The sequence below is a fragment of the Tupaia chinensis genome, unplaced genomic scaffold (genome assembly GCF_000334495.1).
Source record: "Tupaia chinensis unplaced genomic scaffold, TupChi_1.0 Scaffold142374_1, whole genome shotgun sequence".
In the NCBI taxonomy this organism is placed as follows: domain Eukaryota; kingdom Metazoa; phylum Chordata; class Mammalia; order Scandentia; family Tupaiidae; genus Tupaia; species Tupaia belangeri.
The window spans coordinates 84330-98634 of record NW_006202222.1 but is presented as its reverse complement, the minus strand read 5'-3'; the positions used below and the strand labels follow the sequence as shown (position 1 = coordinate 98634).

Here is a 14305-nt window from a genome sequence, read left to right as displayed (position 1 = left end):
TAAGTGAAAAATACAGAGAGTGTATATAGGTCCATACTGACAGAAGGAAAGGATGATGGCTTATTTTGGCTTTTGAAGAACTTCAGCGGAGTCTTACGGTGGAGAACAACAGGATGGAAAGCTGGGTGGCCCCCATGTTCCTCAGCAAACCCAGTTCTCCACCGCCGTGGGAGAAAAGCCACCTGACTTTCATTCTCACATTAATATGAGCAGAGACAGGAAAATGCCATGATTTACTTTCACATCAATATCTGATTCACTTGATAACGTGGAAGACCTCTGTTATTCAGATTTGTTGGAGGTCACAACTCTGCCCAGCTATATAGATCAGCTATGTGACTAAACATCTTAGAGTCTGGAGCTGGTATTAACAGAGCCATGGTTAATAAATGGTCTTAAAATAGCTAACGAAGGACATTTGGAGAAGGGATACAGAGGTAGAGCATTGACGGGATGGGGAGGCGTGGTGTTATCTGTTGAAGATATTTTGATCAACGGGTCTGGGGAGAAATGTTCACATATCGAAATGGTCTCATTGTAAGCCAAACAATATGATTGAAAGTATATACAAAAAAAATAAATACATAATGTGAAAAAAAAAAGAAATAGCATTAAAGGGAGGCAACGTAAAGCATGAAAAGCCTGGAACTACATCTGGACTCTATGACTAATAACCTGAGTGACCTTGGGCAAGCTTCAGCTCCTGCATCACCTTTTAGAAAGGGTAAAATCATAGTGCCCTAATAAGATTGCTGTGAAGGTTCACTGAGTTAATAAAGAACATATACCTTATAACAGAACCTGAAAGTACTTAACAGATGTTAGCTATTAGCACCGTATTTTATAGACTGACATTAATAAAGGCAACAACTTACAAATCAAAGTGAATTTTAGTCACAAAGTAGAATTTTAAGTAGTTTATTGAAAAATCACAGGCTTTCTATTTTAAAAATTGGCATTTTATTATTAGCCAAAAGTCAGTAAAGTGTATTTGAAATAAACACCTTCTCTCTTGCAACTTTCGTTTACTACCACCTCCCTAGAGAATTCACATGTTCGAATTATGCTCAAAGAGCAAGCTGGGTGGCAGAAACGGAAAAAGGAGAGGGCAGAATAACTCGTGGAGAGCAACTGTGGATGCCAGAGACTGTGGAAGGAGGAACAGAAGTGGGGGAAGGTGAAAGGGAAAAAGAAAGAAGCAACATATTTAAGGGACAAAGAAATGGAAAATTATCTGTTGATGATAATATGTATGGAAACATCTCTGACTGACTCAATATGCCATGTATTCAGGATGGGAAAATGCATTTTTCCATTACATTATGCTGTAATGATACACAGTGATTGAATGTAAATAATAATAATAAGAAGAAATAAATACAGAAAAGAAGGGACGGCAACTGTACATACCAGAGACAGTACAGGAGCAGGTGGGTAACATGGGCAGAAAGGAGAGGCTGGAGGGAAGAACATTAACAGACACATGCAGGAAAAGTTTTTTTTTTTTGGAGAAAGTACCCTCGATGAGGCAAGTTCATACTGCAATCCCTTCTCCTACATTTATTCATCCTGTTAGGATTGTGGGTGCACAGACATGTGCTCAGCATGTTTTTTCTTTTTCTTTTTTTCTTTTTTGGAGAGGTTTTCGCTATAGGGCGCGTGCACTCGCCAGATAGAGAGAGACATAGAGACAGAGACAGAGAGACAGAAAGCAAGAAATCACCCCCCAGGGGGGATGGTCACACCACAATCCCTTCTCCTCCATTCTCCTCTCGGGATCTTGGGCATGCACGCACACGCACCTGGCGTGACTTTAAGCCACCTCGTCGGGGACACGAACCGCGGTCGACTACGTGGGAGTCCAGCGACACAGCCATTATGCTAACGGCTGGTTCCCCAGGAAAAGTTATTTTTTGATGAAGATGTACATGGTAAGATCTTTGACTTGACTGATACACACTGCATCCATGCTGGTGAAACCCATCTTGTACACTGTAAAGGTACACAGTGACTAAATGTAAATTTAGGAAATGTAAGAATAATTATAAAGTTTGTGTTTGTTTATTTTTATTTATGCATTTATTTTCCCCAAAAGAGAAACCTGGAAGGAGAGAACCACCTTTATTGGGGAAGTAGAGACAATGAGATCATTGTTATTTGCTACATCAGTTTTATCCTGGGAAACTCAGATGATTTCCAATCACAAATATCTTAGGGAAGTGTATGTGCTAAAACAAGGGCAGTCCTTCCATGTGGTGTCCCTCTCTGCCTTTCTCTCTTTCTCTCTCTCTATTAGATATTTTCAACAGTGTCCCATTTAAGGTAAGGCATAAATAAGTCAAATTAGATAGTGCTTTATTTTAAAAACTCTTTGTCTTTATATAGGACTGGAGAAGCTTGCACAAAAAGGAAAATCATTGTCCCCTTTAGCGAGTATAACTGGAATATCACTATTTTTAATTATGTCCATGTGCCTTCTCTACCTATGGAAAAAATACCAACCTTGCAAAGGTAGGTCAAATCAGAAATGTTTTCTTACATATTATTTACTAAAAAGTCCCTTACTATATTTTCTCTCTCTCAATTTTAGTTTTTAAACAGAAGCTAGAAAACAGGTAATGCATATGTTTTTATCAAAATAACTTCTTTGGTGAATGTTTTTTCCTGAATTATCTCTGACAGAAATACTTATTTGTCTTTTCAGGCCAGAAACAGAATACAGAAAAGCTCAAACATTTTCAGGTAATGATCAGGCTGAGATGTCCTATTGTCAATGTTAATGTATATTAATTAATATTATTGCTATTAATTATTAAGTATAATTTATTATCACTTTAATAGAATTCATATAAGATAATATTAATATAACACTAACAGTCCCTTAACTTTCTTTTTGTTTTCTTTTTTGAGATTTTTTTTTTTTTTTTTTTTTTTGCTATAGGGTGTGTGCTCACTGGACAAACAGAGACAGAGAGACTGAAAGCAAGAAATCACACCCCCATCTGGCCACATCACAATTCTTTCTCTTCTATTTTCCTCTCGGGATTTTGGGCCCTAATACACACATGCATAGCATAGCGTGAGATTTAAGCCGCTAACTCTGGGACTTCTACCACCGTCGACCACATGGGAATCCAGCACCTTAACCACTACACCACTTGCTGGCCCCCTTAACTTTCAATAGTGCCTTCACTTTCCAAAATGCTGTTCCTCATATTGGTTTTGTGTAAGTGACACAAGTCTGTAAGATAAATTTAGAAGGTACTCTTGGCTCCATTTTATAGGCAAGAAACTAAGACTCGGAGAGATTAAGTCATTTGCCCTCACTCACTGATTCTGTTAATCCATTGATCCTGCTATTATTATTTTGAAAATGCCTAAGGGCTCTCACTCTTAATTCTAAAGGTAGCTCCGTCCCAGAGAGGAGAAGGAAGGTTTGACAGGGGTCAGTGCAGCTTCTTTATCTCCAGTGTGTCTTTTGTTACCCTTACTCTTGACTCTGTACTGAGTAACTACAAGAATGGAGCTTTTTTGCTCACATCTTGGTGTCATGGGGAGCCAAGTTTTAGTTTCGTATATGCTACTTCCTCCCTATGTCACCTTAGGTCAATTGATTATTTTTCTTGACCTCAACGTCTGCATCTATATAATGGAGATAAAAACTTCCTCCTAAAGTTGCTATGAACATTAAATAAAATGATGTAAGTAGTGTCTCATGTGATATCTGGATGCTTATTAAATGTGAGTTTTCTTCATCTTACCTAGCCCTTCCTTGTAGAAAGGATAGACTATCACAGCTGGGAGAACCCAAGACACCTGATTCCTCCCAACCACTTCCACCCCTATCATTTTATAGATGATGATTTCACTGATATTGATACAGTGTTATATAGTGTTTTGCACATAGAGGCAGCTCTAGGTGTCTGTTTATTCTTTTCAGTTCTAGTGGTATGTTAGATCTAGCAGGGTGCAGGAGAGGTTATGGGTGGATCAAAGACTACTCTGAATTTCAGGCTAAAGCCTTGGTGTCCATGAATCTCACCTAACAGAGGTTCATAAAGGGCAGGCCTGCCCAAATGTGTGTATTTTGACTATTCAGAAGGAGTGATTTCCAACACTACTTAATGGCAATATGGCTACAGTGGATTAGGAAATATGAAATTGGTTTTATATACATATTACTTAAAGCAGACAATAAAGATAAGTCTTACTCAGGTTTGTTTCTTGTTTTATTTTTTGGAGAGGTTTTCTTTTTTGTTTTGATTTGTTTTGGGGTTTTTATTGTTGTTGTTGTTGTTTTGCTATAGGGCGCGTGTGCTCACCAGAAAGACAGAGAGAGATAGAAAGATAGAAAGGGAGAAATCACCCCCCAGGGGGATGGCCACACCGCAATCTCTTCTCCTTCATTCTCCTCTTGGGATCTTGGGCAAACACGCACAAGCACCCGGTGTGAGTTTAAGCCACCAGGTCTGGGACTCGAACCATGGTCGACTACATGGGGGTCCAGTGACATAGCCATTACACCAACTGCTGGTCCCAACAGGTTTTAAAGACAGTAGCAAGCCAGCAAGTGTTGTGGAGATTAAGGTGGCTGGATCCAACATGGCTGACTGAACAGTTCTGGTCCCAGACTCAATGACTTGAAAAACATGACAGGCATGTGTGCATGCATGCCCCAAATCCCAAGAGGAGAATGGAAGAGAAGGGACTGTGGGGTGGCCATCCTCCCTGGAGGATGATTTGTCACTTTCTCTCTTTCTCTCTCTCTCTCTCTCTCTCTCTGCCTCTCTTTGACAAGCACACACACCCTATTCAAACAAACAAATAAACAAAAAGAAAACTAAAAAGAAAAAATGTTGACAAATCAAAACATTTGATTGCTAAGTACTATTTGTTTTCCATTTCAGGCCATGAAGATGCTCTGGATGACTTCGGAATATATGAATTTGTTGCTTTTCCAGAAGCTTCTGGTGTTCCCAGGGTTGGTTTTTCTAGTGGCTGATTAACCAAGAAATAGAATTCTGCTTCACCAGAGGTGTAAGCAGCATTCATTTAAGCATTTGGGTGGTGTTGTCAAGTGGGTGCATTTACCCATCACTTGAGTTGAGCAGTGCTGACTTACTCTAAGAGGGGCATTCCAGATCTAGGGAGCTAAGGCATCTTTGTCAGCCTTTATAAGTAAAGTTAAGGAAGTTTAAATTAAGTTTATGTATAAGTCAAAATAAGAAAGATGTGCTTATTAAGACAAATTCTTTACCTGGGGCAAGCTCAGCAAAGAGATAACTAACTAGGTTGAAGTTTAAGAGAACTGACTGTGTAGAGGATCAGGAGAATCTGGTTTAAATCATTCTGCAACCCTTTGGTGACTTCAGCCTGTCACTACTCAGCTCTCTCAGTTTCCCCTTTATTTCTTCCTCCTATCTCCTAAGGACATTGCAAAGACAATTATTCATACTCTTGAATGCACCTCACGTTCTTCAGATGAAAGTCACCCTATAGACCCAAAGTAAACAGGTGTACATCTTTGCTTATCCTAGATGTGCATGAAGTGGGGGGAGGGCTTTTATACAATTGAAGCCATTTTTTTATCTGAAAAAAAAAAGTATTTCAATCAGTTTCGTTTAACAGATATGCAAAATGTTCCTCCAATTTAATCAGCTCATTACACATTTATAAATTTGTATAGGATCCATTTTTTTTTGTTGTTTCAATATCCCCCTATGATAGTCCACTTGAAGAAGAGGATATAAACAGATTACTTGCTTTTGGACATTCTTATCTTTGTTTTTTGAAAGAATCATTTCTTGTTAATCACCACTGGTTACTTCATTTGGTCATAGCATTCTATCAATGTGGAAGTCTCCTCCAGTAAGTTTCCCAGCCATGGGCTTTATTTCAGAAATGGCATGTGTGTAATGGAGAGAGATTAATTGGCTTTTATCCTCCCTAAGGGTGAGTCAATAGCACCCGTGTCCACACTGTCACAGTGAAGGGGAGAACGCCCCTGCAGAGGCTTTGCAAAGCCCTATTCAACCTCAGGCAGGACTGGCTCACCCTTCAGTTCCACAACCAAGAAGTCAAAAATAAATATTTGATGGACCAGTTATTCCAAACAGCTTCTCACCATGCGAGAGCACCCCTCTGAGGTGTGGCTTCAGATGGGAGAGCAGGAAACTAAAAAGCTAAGAATACTTATGATTACATTTTTGAAGTAGAGTTCCTTTTAAAAAAAATGTTTATTTCTCCCATGAGAAAAAGAAGCACACGCCACAAGCTACCCCAGCTTCAGGTAGCCAAGATCACAGGCATGACCAATAGGTACGGGCAGAAAACTAGAATTAAAGTACGAGTTTAGTTTGTTGCTAAACATTTTTTGAAATCTATGCATAGCTTTTCATAATATACATTTCCGTAATTGTTTTGAATGCCCCCCTCCATATGAGAATAGCTTATGAGAGCTTTATTGATTAAAATGGGAACAGGCAGTTTTCAGAAAAGCATAAGATTAAGATGCATCACTATACCTTAGTAGGCAAATTGGGATGAGATAGGAACTCTTCAGACCTAAGAAGGGACAAGAGGTGAAGCCATATAACCATGAAGGGCTGAAAACGGACAGAAGTATAATGGAAATAAGAAGTGGATAGGATAAGGAGGAGACCCAGGCTTTGGCTAAATAGTTAGAAGGCAGTGTTTACAGGAAGAAGGATATCATGAAATATGAGGTATGGGGATTAATACGCAAATGCCAGTTTTGATAAAATACTTTTTTTTAACCATACATAAAGACATTGCTATTCTTTCCACATTGTTGCCACCATGTAGTTTTAGAGCCCGTTACTGCACTCAAACCAAAACATCTGTCTCTTTTTCTGTGTTCTATATTTCTTGGCATTCTCTCTCCTCACTTGCAATGGGATGAAGACTTTTGACTGTCCATCATTCTTTCTTTGAAGCTACCCTTGTGCATGTAATTGTAAAATCACATCAAAGTATGATTGAGATGTAATATAAAAGTATATGCTCTCGGGAACTAGTAGTTAGGGTAATGGCTATGTCGCTGGACTCCCACGTAGTCGACCGCGGTTCGCGTCCCAGACCCGGTGGCTTAAAACTGACACTGGGCATGTGTGCGTGCGTGCCCAAGATCCTGAGAGGAGAATGGAGGAGAAGGGATTGCGGCGTGACCATCCCCCCTGGGGAGTGATTTCTCGCTTTCTGTCTCTATGTCTCTCTCTGTCTGTCTGGCGAGCACACGTGCCCTATAGTGAAAACCTCTCCAAAAAAAAAAAGTATATGCTCTCCAATTGTAAGCTGTCCTGAAATCTCCTCTTGTGCTCTTTTTTCTATTCTATTTCCTTTGTAGTACTGCAAGCTTTATTCTTAAATGAAGAAAAAAAGTGATAGCTTCTGTCAAGCAGTTTCTCTTCTGACTTTGTAGCTATGTGGTGCACTAACTACCGTAGGGTCAGTGCAGAACACTGTAGCAAGGAGAAGATAAACAGTCTAGGGATGACCAACAGTCCTAACCCTTCAGTCACCACGACTGCCAGTTGTTTTCAACTATGTAGAATAGCAGAATTCTGTTTACTAGTCTTACGCTAATTTCTTTTTGCATGTGCCACGTTTTCCAGATGCCTAGTAGGTCTCTCCCAGCCTCTGATGGCATATCAGGGCAAGGTTTACACAGTACAATTTATGAAGTTATTCAACACATCCCTGCTCAACAGCAAGACCATCCAGAGTAAGTATGAATATGCATTTGGTGGTGCTATGGAAAGACCCAGCATTTCCCTCTGCTTTCCTCAGAATTTATTGAAAGACCCCCAAGAAAAATACTAAGTCTTTGGGAATATCATGACATATTTTTCTGTTTATCTATGCAAAAAATGCATCATGACTTTCCCAACCACCCACTTTTAAAATAGGAGATTGTAGCTTCTGGATATTTAAACACACTTCGCCTGAAAATAATGTTGAGAGCTAGAACAGGCAAGCACACAAACATCTGGAGGAGCCACATACTCAGGCCAGTGAACCAGATGCAGAGCTCCAGAATCAACTGTCTTTTATGTATATTACTCCCTCTCATAGTATTTCCCCAAGGAATCCACATCTGGTATGAAAAGGAATGCCCTAACCAGTTCTCAAGGGATTTTGGTTATCGCAATGATTTTCATGTGTCCATGGTAGTTTGTTTTTGTTGTCGTTGTTGTTGTTTTTGGAGAGATTTTCGCTATAGGGCACGTGCTCTCGCCAGACAGAGAGAGACATAGAGACAGAAAGCGAGAAATCACCCCCCGGAGGGGACGGTCACGCCGTAATCCCTTCTCCTCCATTCTCCTCTCGGGATCCCGGGCACGCACGCACACGCACCCGGCGTGAGTTTTAAGTCACCGGGTCCGGGACGCGAACCGCGGTCGACTACGTGGGAGTCCAGCGGCATAGCCATTACGCTAACTGCTGGTTCCCTGTCCATGGTAGTTTTTGAGCAGTGGTGATGTGCCATTGAAAACAGGAGCAGGAAAAAAAATAAAAAGAACCTACACAAAGTCCCCAGCACAGTAAGCATCAAATGCCCAACCTCTGTCAGTGCAAAGTTGTCTATTCCCAAATGAGAAGGGCTCTCGCCCCAGAGGACAAAACCTGTGCTGAGGCTGAAGCCAGAAAGTCTTATCCAGAGCAGCCCAAGGCTGCCACTAAGCAGCTGCCCTCCCTTCTCTGCCCTGGAGAAACTAAGCCTACCATCTTTTGCAGTAATGAAATGAGCTTCTCTGTTTTTGTGGGTTGTAGCTGCCTGAAGGCATAACTGCCACAAATCATCTTCCATCATTTCTTTATTTGCCATTTATTGACTTTAAAAAGAACATCAATAACCACACAGAGGAACTTCCCCTCTGGCAAAAGAAACAGTTTCAGCAAAGAAATTCATGCACACTTCTGGGAAAACACCAAAAACAACAGCTAGGAGTGAATGAATGCATGGGAAATCGTCTTATGAAGAGGAAATCCAGTCCCAGAGGGACTATTCAGTAATTTAAGAACTAAATCAGTGGAAGACACTTCTGAGAACCTGATCAGAGAAATTTACCTAGAGTCAGGGAAATTAGAAACAGATTTTTGATGGAATTAGGACCTTCTGGCTTGAGAAGAAAACAAAATTGGTTTAAAAATCACATTATTAATGTAATAGAACACAAGAGTGGAATTTTTTTCATGATAGTTAAAAAAACTCTCTAAAATGACATGTAATCTCTTTACTTTCTATAATAGAAAATTAGAGGATATATTTTAGAACACAAAATAGAGTGATTCGGTTATTTCTGCCTGTCAAAAAAATAATTCTGCAGGAAACATCACCCTCTGAAACTAGATGCCTTTCAAACAGCAAAATCCTTAGAGCTCTTGAGAATATATAAGTCTACTTCCAGAGGCCAGCAGATGGTGTGGTGACTAAGGTGCTGAATCCCCACACGGCCAACCGTGGTTCAAGTCCCAGCAGCTTGCTTTCTCACTTTCTCTCTCTCTCTTTCTCTGGTGAGCACATGTGTTCTAGTGCAAATTTAAGCAATAATAATAGTAATAATAAATACAGTTAAATAAATGATTCTTTAAAAAGGTCTCAGAAATAAATGTAAAAGGTTGAAAATAAAGCAGAGATATTTTTTTCCTCAAGCACATAAAGGACTGTTTTGAACTGCTATTGAGGACATGCTCCTTGTGAAGGCAAGTCCCAAACTACCAACTCATGTTCCTGGCCCAACCTCAGTAACATTCTGTTTCCCCAGCCCCTCTCTTACCTCCTTCTTTCCTGTCTTCTTCTTTTTCTTTTTTTTTTTTTCCCCCTTTGGTTGTTGTTTGTGTATGTGTGTCTTCACTTTCTTTTGTTTTTGTTTTTGTTTGTTTGTTTGTTTGTTTTTAAAGACAGGGATTCTGCTCTATAGAAAATCACCTGGCCCCTCCCAGGGACCCCGGGTACAAGCTACCACACCTGGGTCTTTCAGACAAGGCCTTGCTATGTTGCCCAAGTCAGGCTCAAGAGTGTAATCCTTATCCCGTAGCCTCTTGAGTCACTGGTACCATGGGCACATTCCACCACGCTTAGCCTTTAGGTTGGACCAGGGGTCTCCCAGGCCTTCATATGGCCCCCGCTGGGGAACACAGCCTTAGCAGCATGCACTACCACAGCCAAATCTGATGACTTCTTTGAATCTTCCCTTCTCTTTTTCTCTCTTGCCCTGCAAGACTGTCTCCCTTTTCAATAATATCTTTTAAAAATTCTTCTCTGTCTTCCAAATCATTAAAATGGAGAGCTAACATTTTTTAAGTGTTATTTTCTTTGAATACAGATTTATGTTATCTATTCTAAATTTAAAAAAAAATTTAAGTAAAATTTTTCTTTTTTCATCAGAGACTGTTTTGCCTATATCTTTTTTTTTCAGTTTATTCATTTATTGATTCCATGAGTAAAAGAGTCAGAGAAATGACATCCACAATAGCATGTTGATGTGACAGTCTGCATCTGGCTTCAGCTAGCCCTCGGTCATGAGCACATTCGGTATCGAGTGCTCAATGTGCTCAGGGAGGTCCCTGGACACTAACCCAGAACCTCCCCATGTGGGTCAGGCTTGCATCTGAGCCACCATCTGGTCACTACATTAATCTTGTTTACAATAAATTCACAAACATTTTGAGGATATTTATTATGTGTTAGGGAGAAATATTAAAGAAGTCTCATGGTTTTTTTGTTTGTTTTTTTGAGAGGTTTTCGCTATAGGGCGCGTGAACTCGCCAGACAGAGAGAGACAGAGAGGCAGAAAGCGAGAAATCACCCCCCAGGGGGAATGGCCACGCCGCAATCCCTTCTCCTCCATTCTCCTCTCGGGATCTTGGGCACGCATGCACACGCGCCCAGCGTGAGTTTTAAGCCACCGGGTCCGGGTCGTGAACCACAGTCGACTTCGTGGGAGTCCAGCGACATAGCCATTACGCTAACTGCTGGTTCCCAGAAGTCTCAGTCTTCTAAGGATTACATAGTTTAGTGGGCTCCCATTTGCTTATTTTAACTAAATATTAGTGATCCTTAATAAAATAAATATTCCTCAATTGAATAAATACTTATAGGGTAGAAGCCATTTTCTCTCTCCTGATTGCTTATTTTTAATTCTCTAGGTTCAATTAAATTTAAAAATCAATTTCAGAAAGAATTCAGTGTTACTGGTGGTTAGTCTCTCCACTCCCACTTTAAAAGTGAGTGCCAGGACCAGCAGTTAGCGTAATGGCTATGTCGCTGGGTCAACTGCGGTTCGCCTCCCGGACCCGGTGGCTTAAAACTCACACTGGGCGCGTGTGCGTGCGTGCCCAAGATCCTAAGAGGAGAATGGAGGAGAAGGGATTGCGGCGTGACCATCCTCCCTGGGGGGTGATTTCTCGCTTTCTATCTCTCTGTCTCTCTCTGCCTGTCTGGCGAGCGCACGCGCCCCATAGCAAAAACCTAAAAAAAAAAAAAGTGAGTGCCCAGCTCTGAGGAAAGAATCATAACTTACTGCCTGTCTTGTTTTATTTGACTATCTCTTCTGAGGTAGGAACTACAAATAGTTTCATTCTTACTCTCAGAATATTCCAACAGTGTTACTTCCTTGGCTACATGGCTATTACCTAATTGGACTGGTGTTTACAAATTGGTAAACTGGTCTGCGTTCATATTCCAGTAATCAGTCAAATTATTTGTTATTAAACTTATGGCTATATTCATTTAAATGAAATGCCCTTGGCACATTGTACTAAGATCCCCAGGCTGGCTGTTAGTATCCTGAAAATGGAACATTCAAATGAGTAAACTTTCAGTTCCAAAAGAAATTTTCTACAGGGAACCAGCAGTTAGCGTAATGGCTATGTCGTTGGATTCCCACGTAGTCGACCGCGGTTCACATCCCAGACCTGGTGGCTTAGAACTCACACCGGGCACATGTGCATGCATGCCCAAGATCCCTAGAGGAGAATGGAGGAGAAGGGATTGCAGCATGACCATCCCCCCCTGGGGAGTGATTTCTCACTTTTTGTCTCTATGTCTCTCTCTGTCTGTCTGGCGAGCGCCCACACCCTATAGCAAAAAACTCTCAAAAAAAAAAAAAAGAAAAGAAAAGAAAAGAAATTTTCTACAGAATTTAGGGCTTACTATTTATATTTGGTTGATTAGGTTTCTTGAACTAGCTCAAAACACTTTTATTTTTTGCCATGATGAAAAGAAATTAAAAATTTAAGTTTCTTTTCTTTTCTATAGAAGTTTATATATCTTGTATTATCTCTTCCAGGTGAGCTTTCAAGGGCAAAGCAGAGCATTGGAATGAAAAAAGGAAATGAACATTTTGGGGAAAAACAGTGGAAATTTATATTCATCCAGACTCAATGGAAAAATGAAGCCCAATACCTCTTACTTATTATTTTGCAGATAGAGGCATTTATTGGAATACAGATTTTCCAGCATATACATAATATCGTATGTAACAGAAGAACAGGAATGTGATGGGGAAATATTCCCCAGTGGACAGTCTTTATTATGCTGATTGGGAGGAAGAAAAGGATGGGCTTTCCAAGCACTCTTTTTTTAACGAATTTCTTCCCATTAGTTTCCAGTCTGTCCTTTCTCTTTCATCAACATCAGCCCTATCCTATCTCACCTACAAAGGTGGAAACTATATCTGTAAACTTCTCAACAGGCTTTGTTTTATTAAATTCTTATCACTGTTAAGATTGCTAAATTTATGTTTTTACTTTATTCCCGAATTTCTTTCTTGTTATTTGTAGCACAAAGAAATAAGAATGCTTGTCACAAACGTGAGAAATATGCCTTCTCCTTGGTTGTAAACCGCCAATGATGTTTATGAAAATACTTGTGAAATGCATAAGGAAGTGGCTTAATGAAGTCCTATTTTTATTTTGTTTAAGGAAATATGGACTCAAATAAATTATTCTGTTTTTGATTTTATGTGGCCTTGATTCTCTGTCTTGTAGAATAAAAATGTTACCTAAAAGTCATATGTAAAATTAGGGTTTTCTATCCTTATTTCCCCATATGCAATACATTTTGATCATAGAGAACTATTAAAATAAGAATCTTGCTCTTTTCTGGCCTATTACTTTACACAGAAGAAAAGAAATTTTTTTAAAAGAATAGATTTTAAAGGTGTTTCAAGCAAACTGCTGTTTTTACACATTATTTCTCACATTTTAATAGAAGCACATGACGAAAAGAAAATTGAGATCAAATCCCATGACTCCTATCTGGTCTTCTCTCTTACCACCCTTATATATTTTTGTGTTGGGAAAGTCAATCTATTACAAATATTTTATTCTGCATTTAGTAAAAAAATTACTTTATCTGATCAGAAAAATAATTCATGTTCGTTGTGCAAATATATGTATACTTGGAAATGTAGAGAACTTGCCAGAAGACAAAATCACCTGCAATATTGCCTTTCAGAAATAACCTACTAGCATTTCCCTTGATTGGTTCTGTATGTATTTATTCTCCTTCCAGCTCCAGAAAGGACTTATGGTTGTTCACATAAATGCATAATGTAAAAGACAAAATATACACCCCAAAATAAAGTGGATAAAGAAAACAGAATGAAGGGAAACGAGAGGCAAAGTAAAAGTAGGAGTGAGGTTAATAATCAGTGCAATGAATTCCCTTTCATCTGTGAATATTGTTTTATACCACTGAGATCATGTGGCATACTCAGGTATACATCTCAGGAGGGGTTTTTAAGCTGAATGCAATTCATATGTGCCAGAGTCTGAAATACATTGCTATTTCCTTGTAGGACCAAGAGAGAGCATCAGTTCTTACAGTTACCCATCCACTCCAGCTCCATCTACCTCACCCCTATATTCTCCGTCCTGTCTGCCCTCCTTCCTTGGGGCTGTTTTCTTGGCAGATGCATCTCTTATTTGAAGGACAGACACTAACTACAATCGACTATGGCTGCATCTCTGCATCCCCTTCCTAAATTCAACCCTGAAGCATTCTCATCCACAATCTTTTCTTTTCTTTCTTTCTTTTTTTCTTTTTCTGAGTTTTTGCCATAGGGCATGTGTGCTCAAGACAGAGGGAAGGAAAGAGAGAAGTCACCCCAGGGGGGATGACTATGCCACAATCCCTTCTTAATTCTCCTCTTGGTATTTTGGACACAAAGACTATGCTCTGCCGAGAGTTTTAAGTCACTAGGTCTAGGACTCAAACCGCAGTTGACTATGTGTGATTGGTTGACTACATGGGAGTCCAGCAATGTAAACATTCATT

At 39.8% G+C, this 14305-nt stretch overlaps 1 protein-coding gene across 7 annotated transcripts in view; it reads left to right on the top strand.

Moving 5' to 3' along the window:
* The window catches only part of HEPACAM2 (HEPACAM family member 2), a 50643-nt gene extending 37673 nt beyond the window's left edge, over positions 1-12970 (top strand). For 2 of the 7 annotated variants that reach the window (XM_027766317.1, XM_006163491.3), the window contains exons 5-10: positions 2386-2511; positions 2591-2615; positions 2705-2742; positions 4908-4981; positions 7635-7744; positions 12315-12968. In XM_027766317.1, the coding sequence (XP_027622118.1) occupies positions 2386-2511; positions 2591-2615; positions 2705-2742; positions 4908-4981; positions 7635-7744; positions 12315-12318 (377 nt within the window). In that variant the 3' untranslated portion in view covers positions 12319-12968. Of the gene's footprint in view, positions 1-2385; positions 2512-2590; positions 2616-2704; positions 2743-4907; positions 5038-7634; positions 7749-12314 lie in introns of those variants that run through there. The other 5 variants (XM_027766318.1, XM_006163492.2, XM_014582129.2 and 2 more) reach the window with 4 other exon arrangements.
* The last annotated feature ends 1335 nt before the right edge of the window (positions 12971-14305 follow it).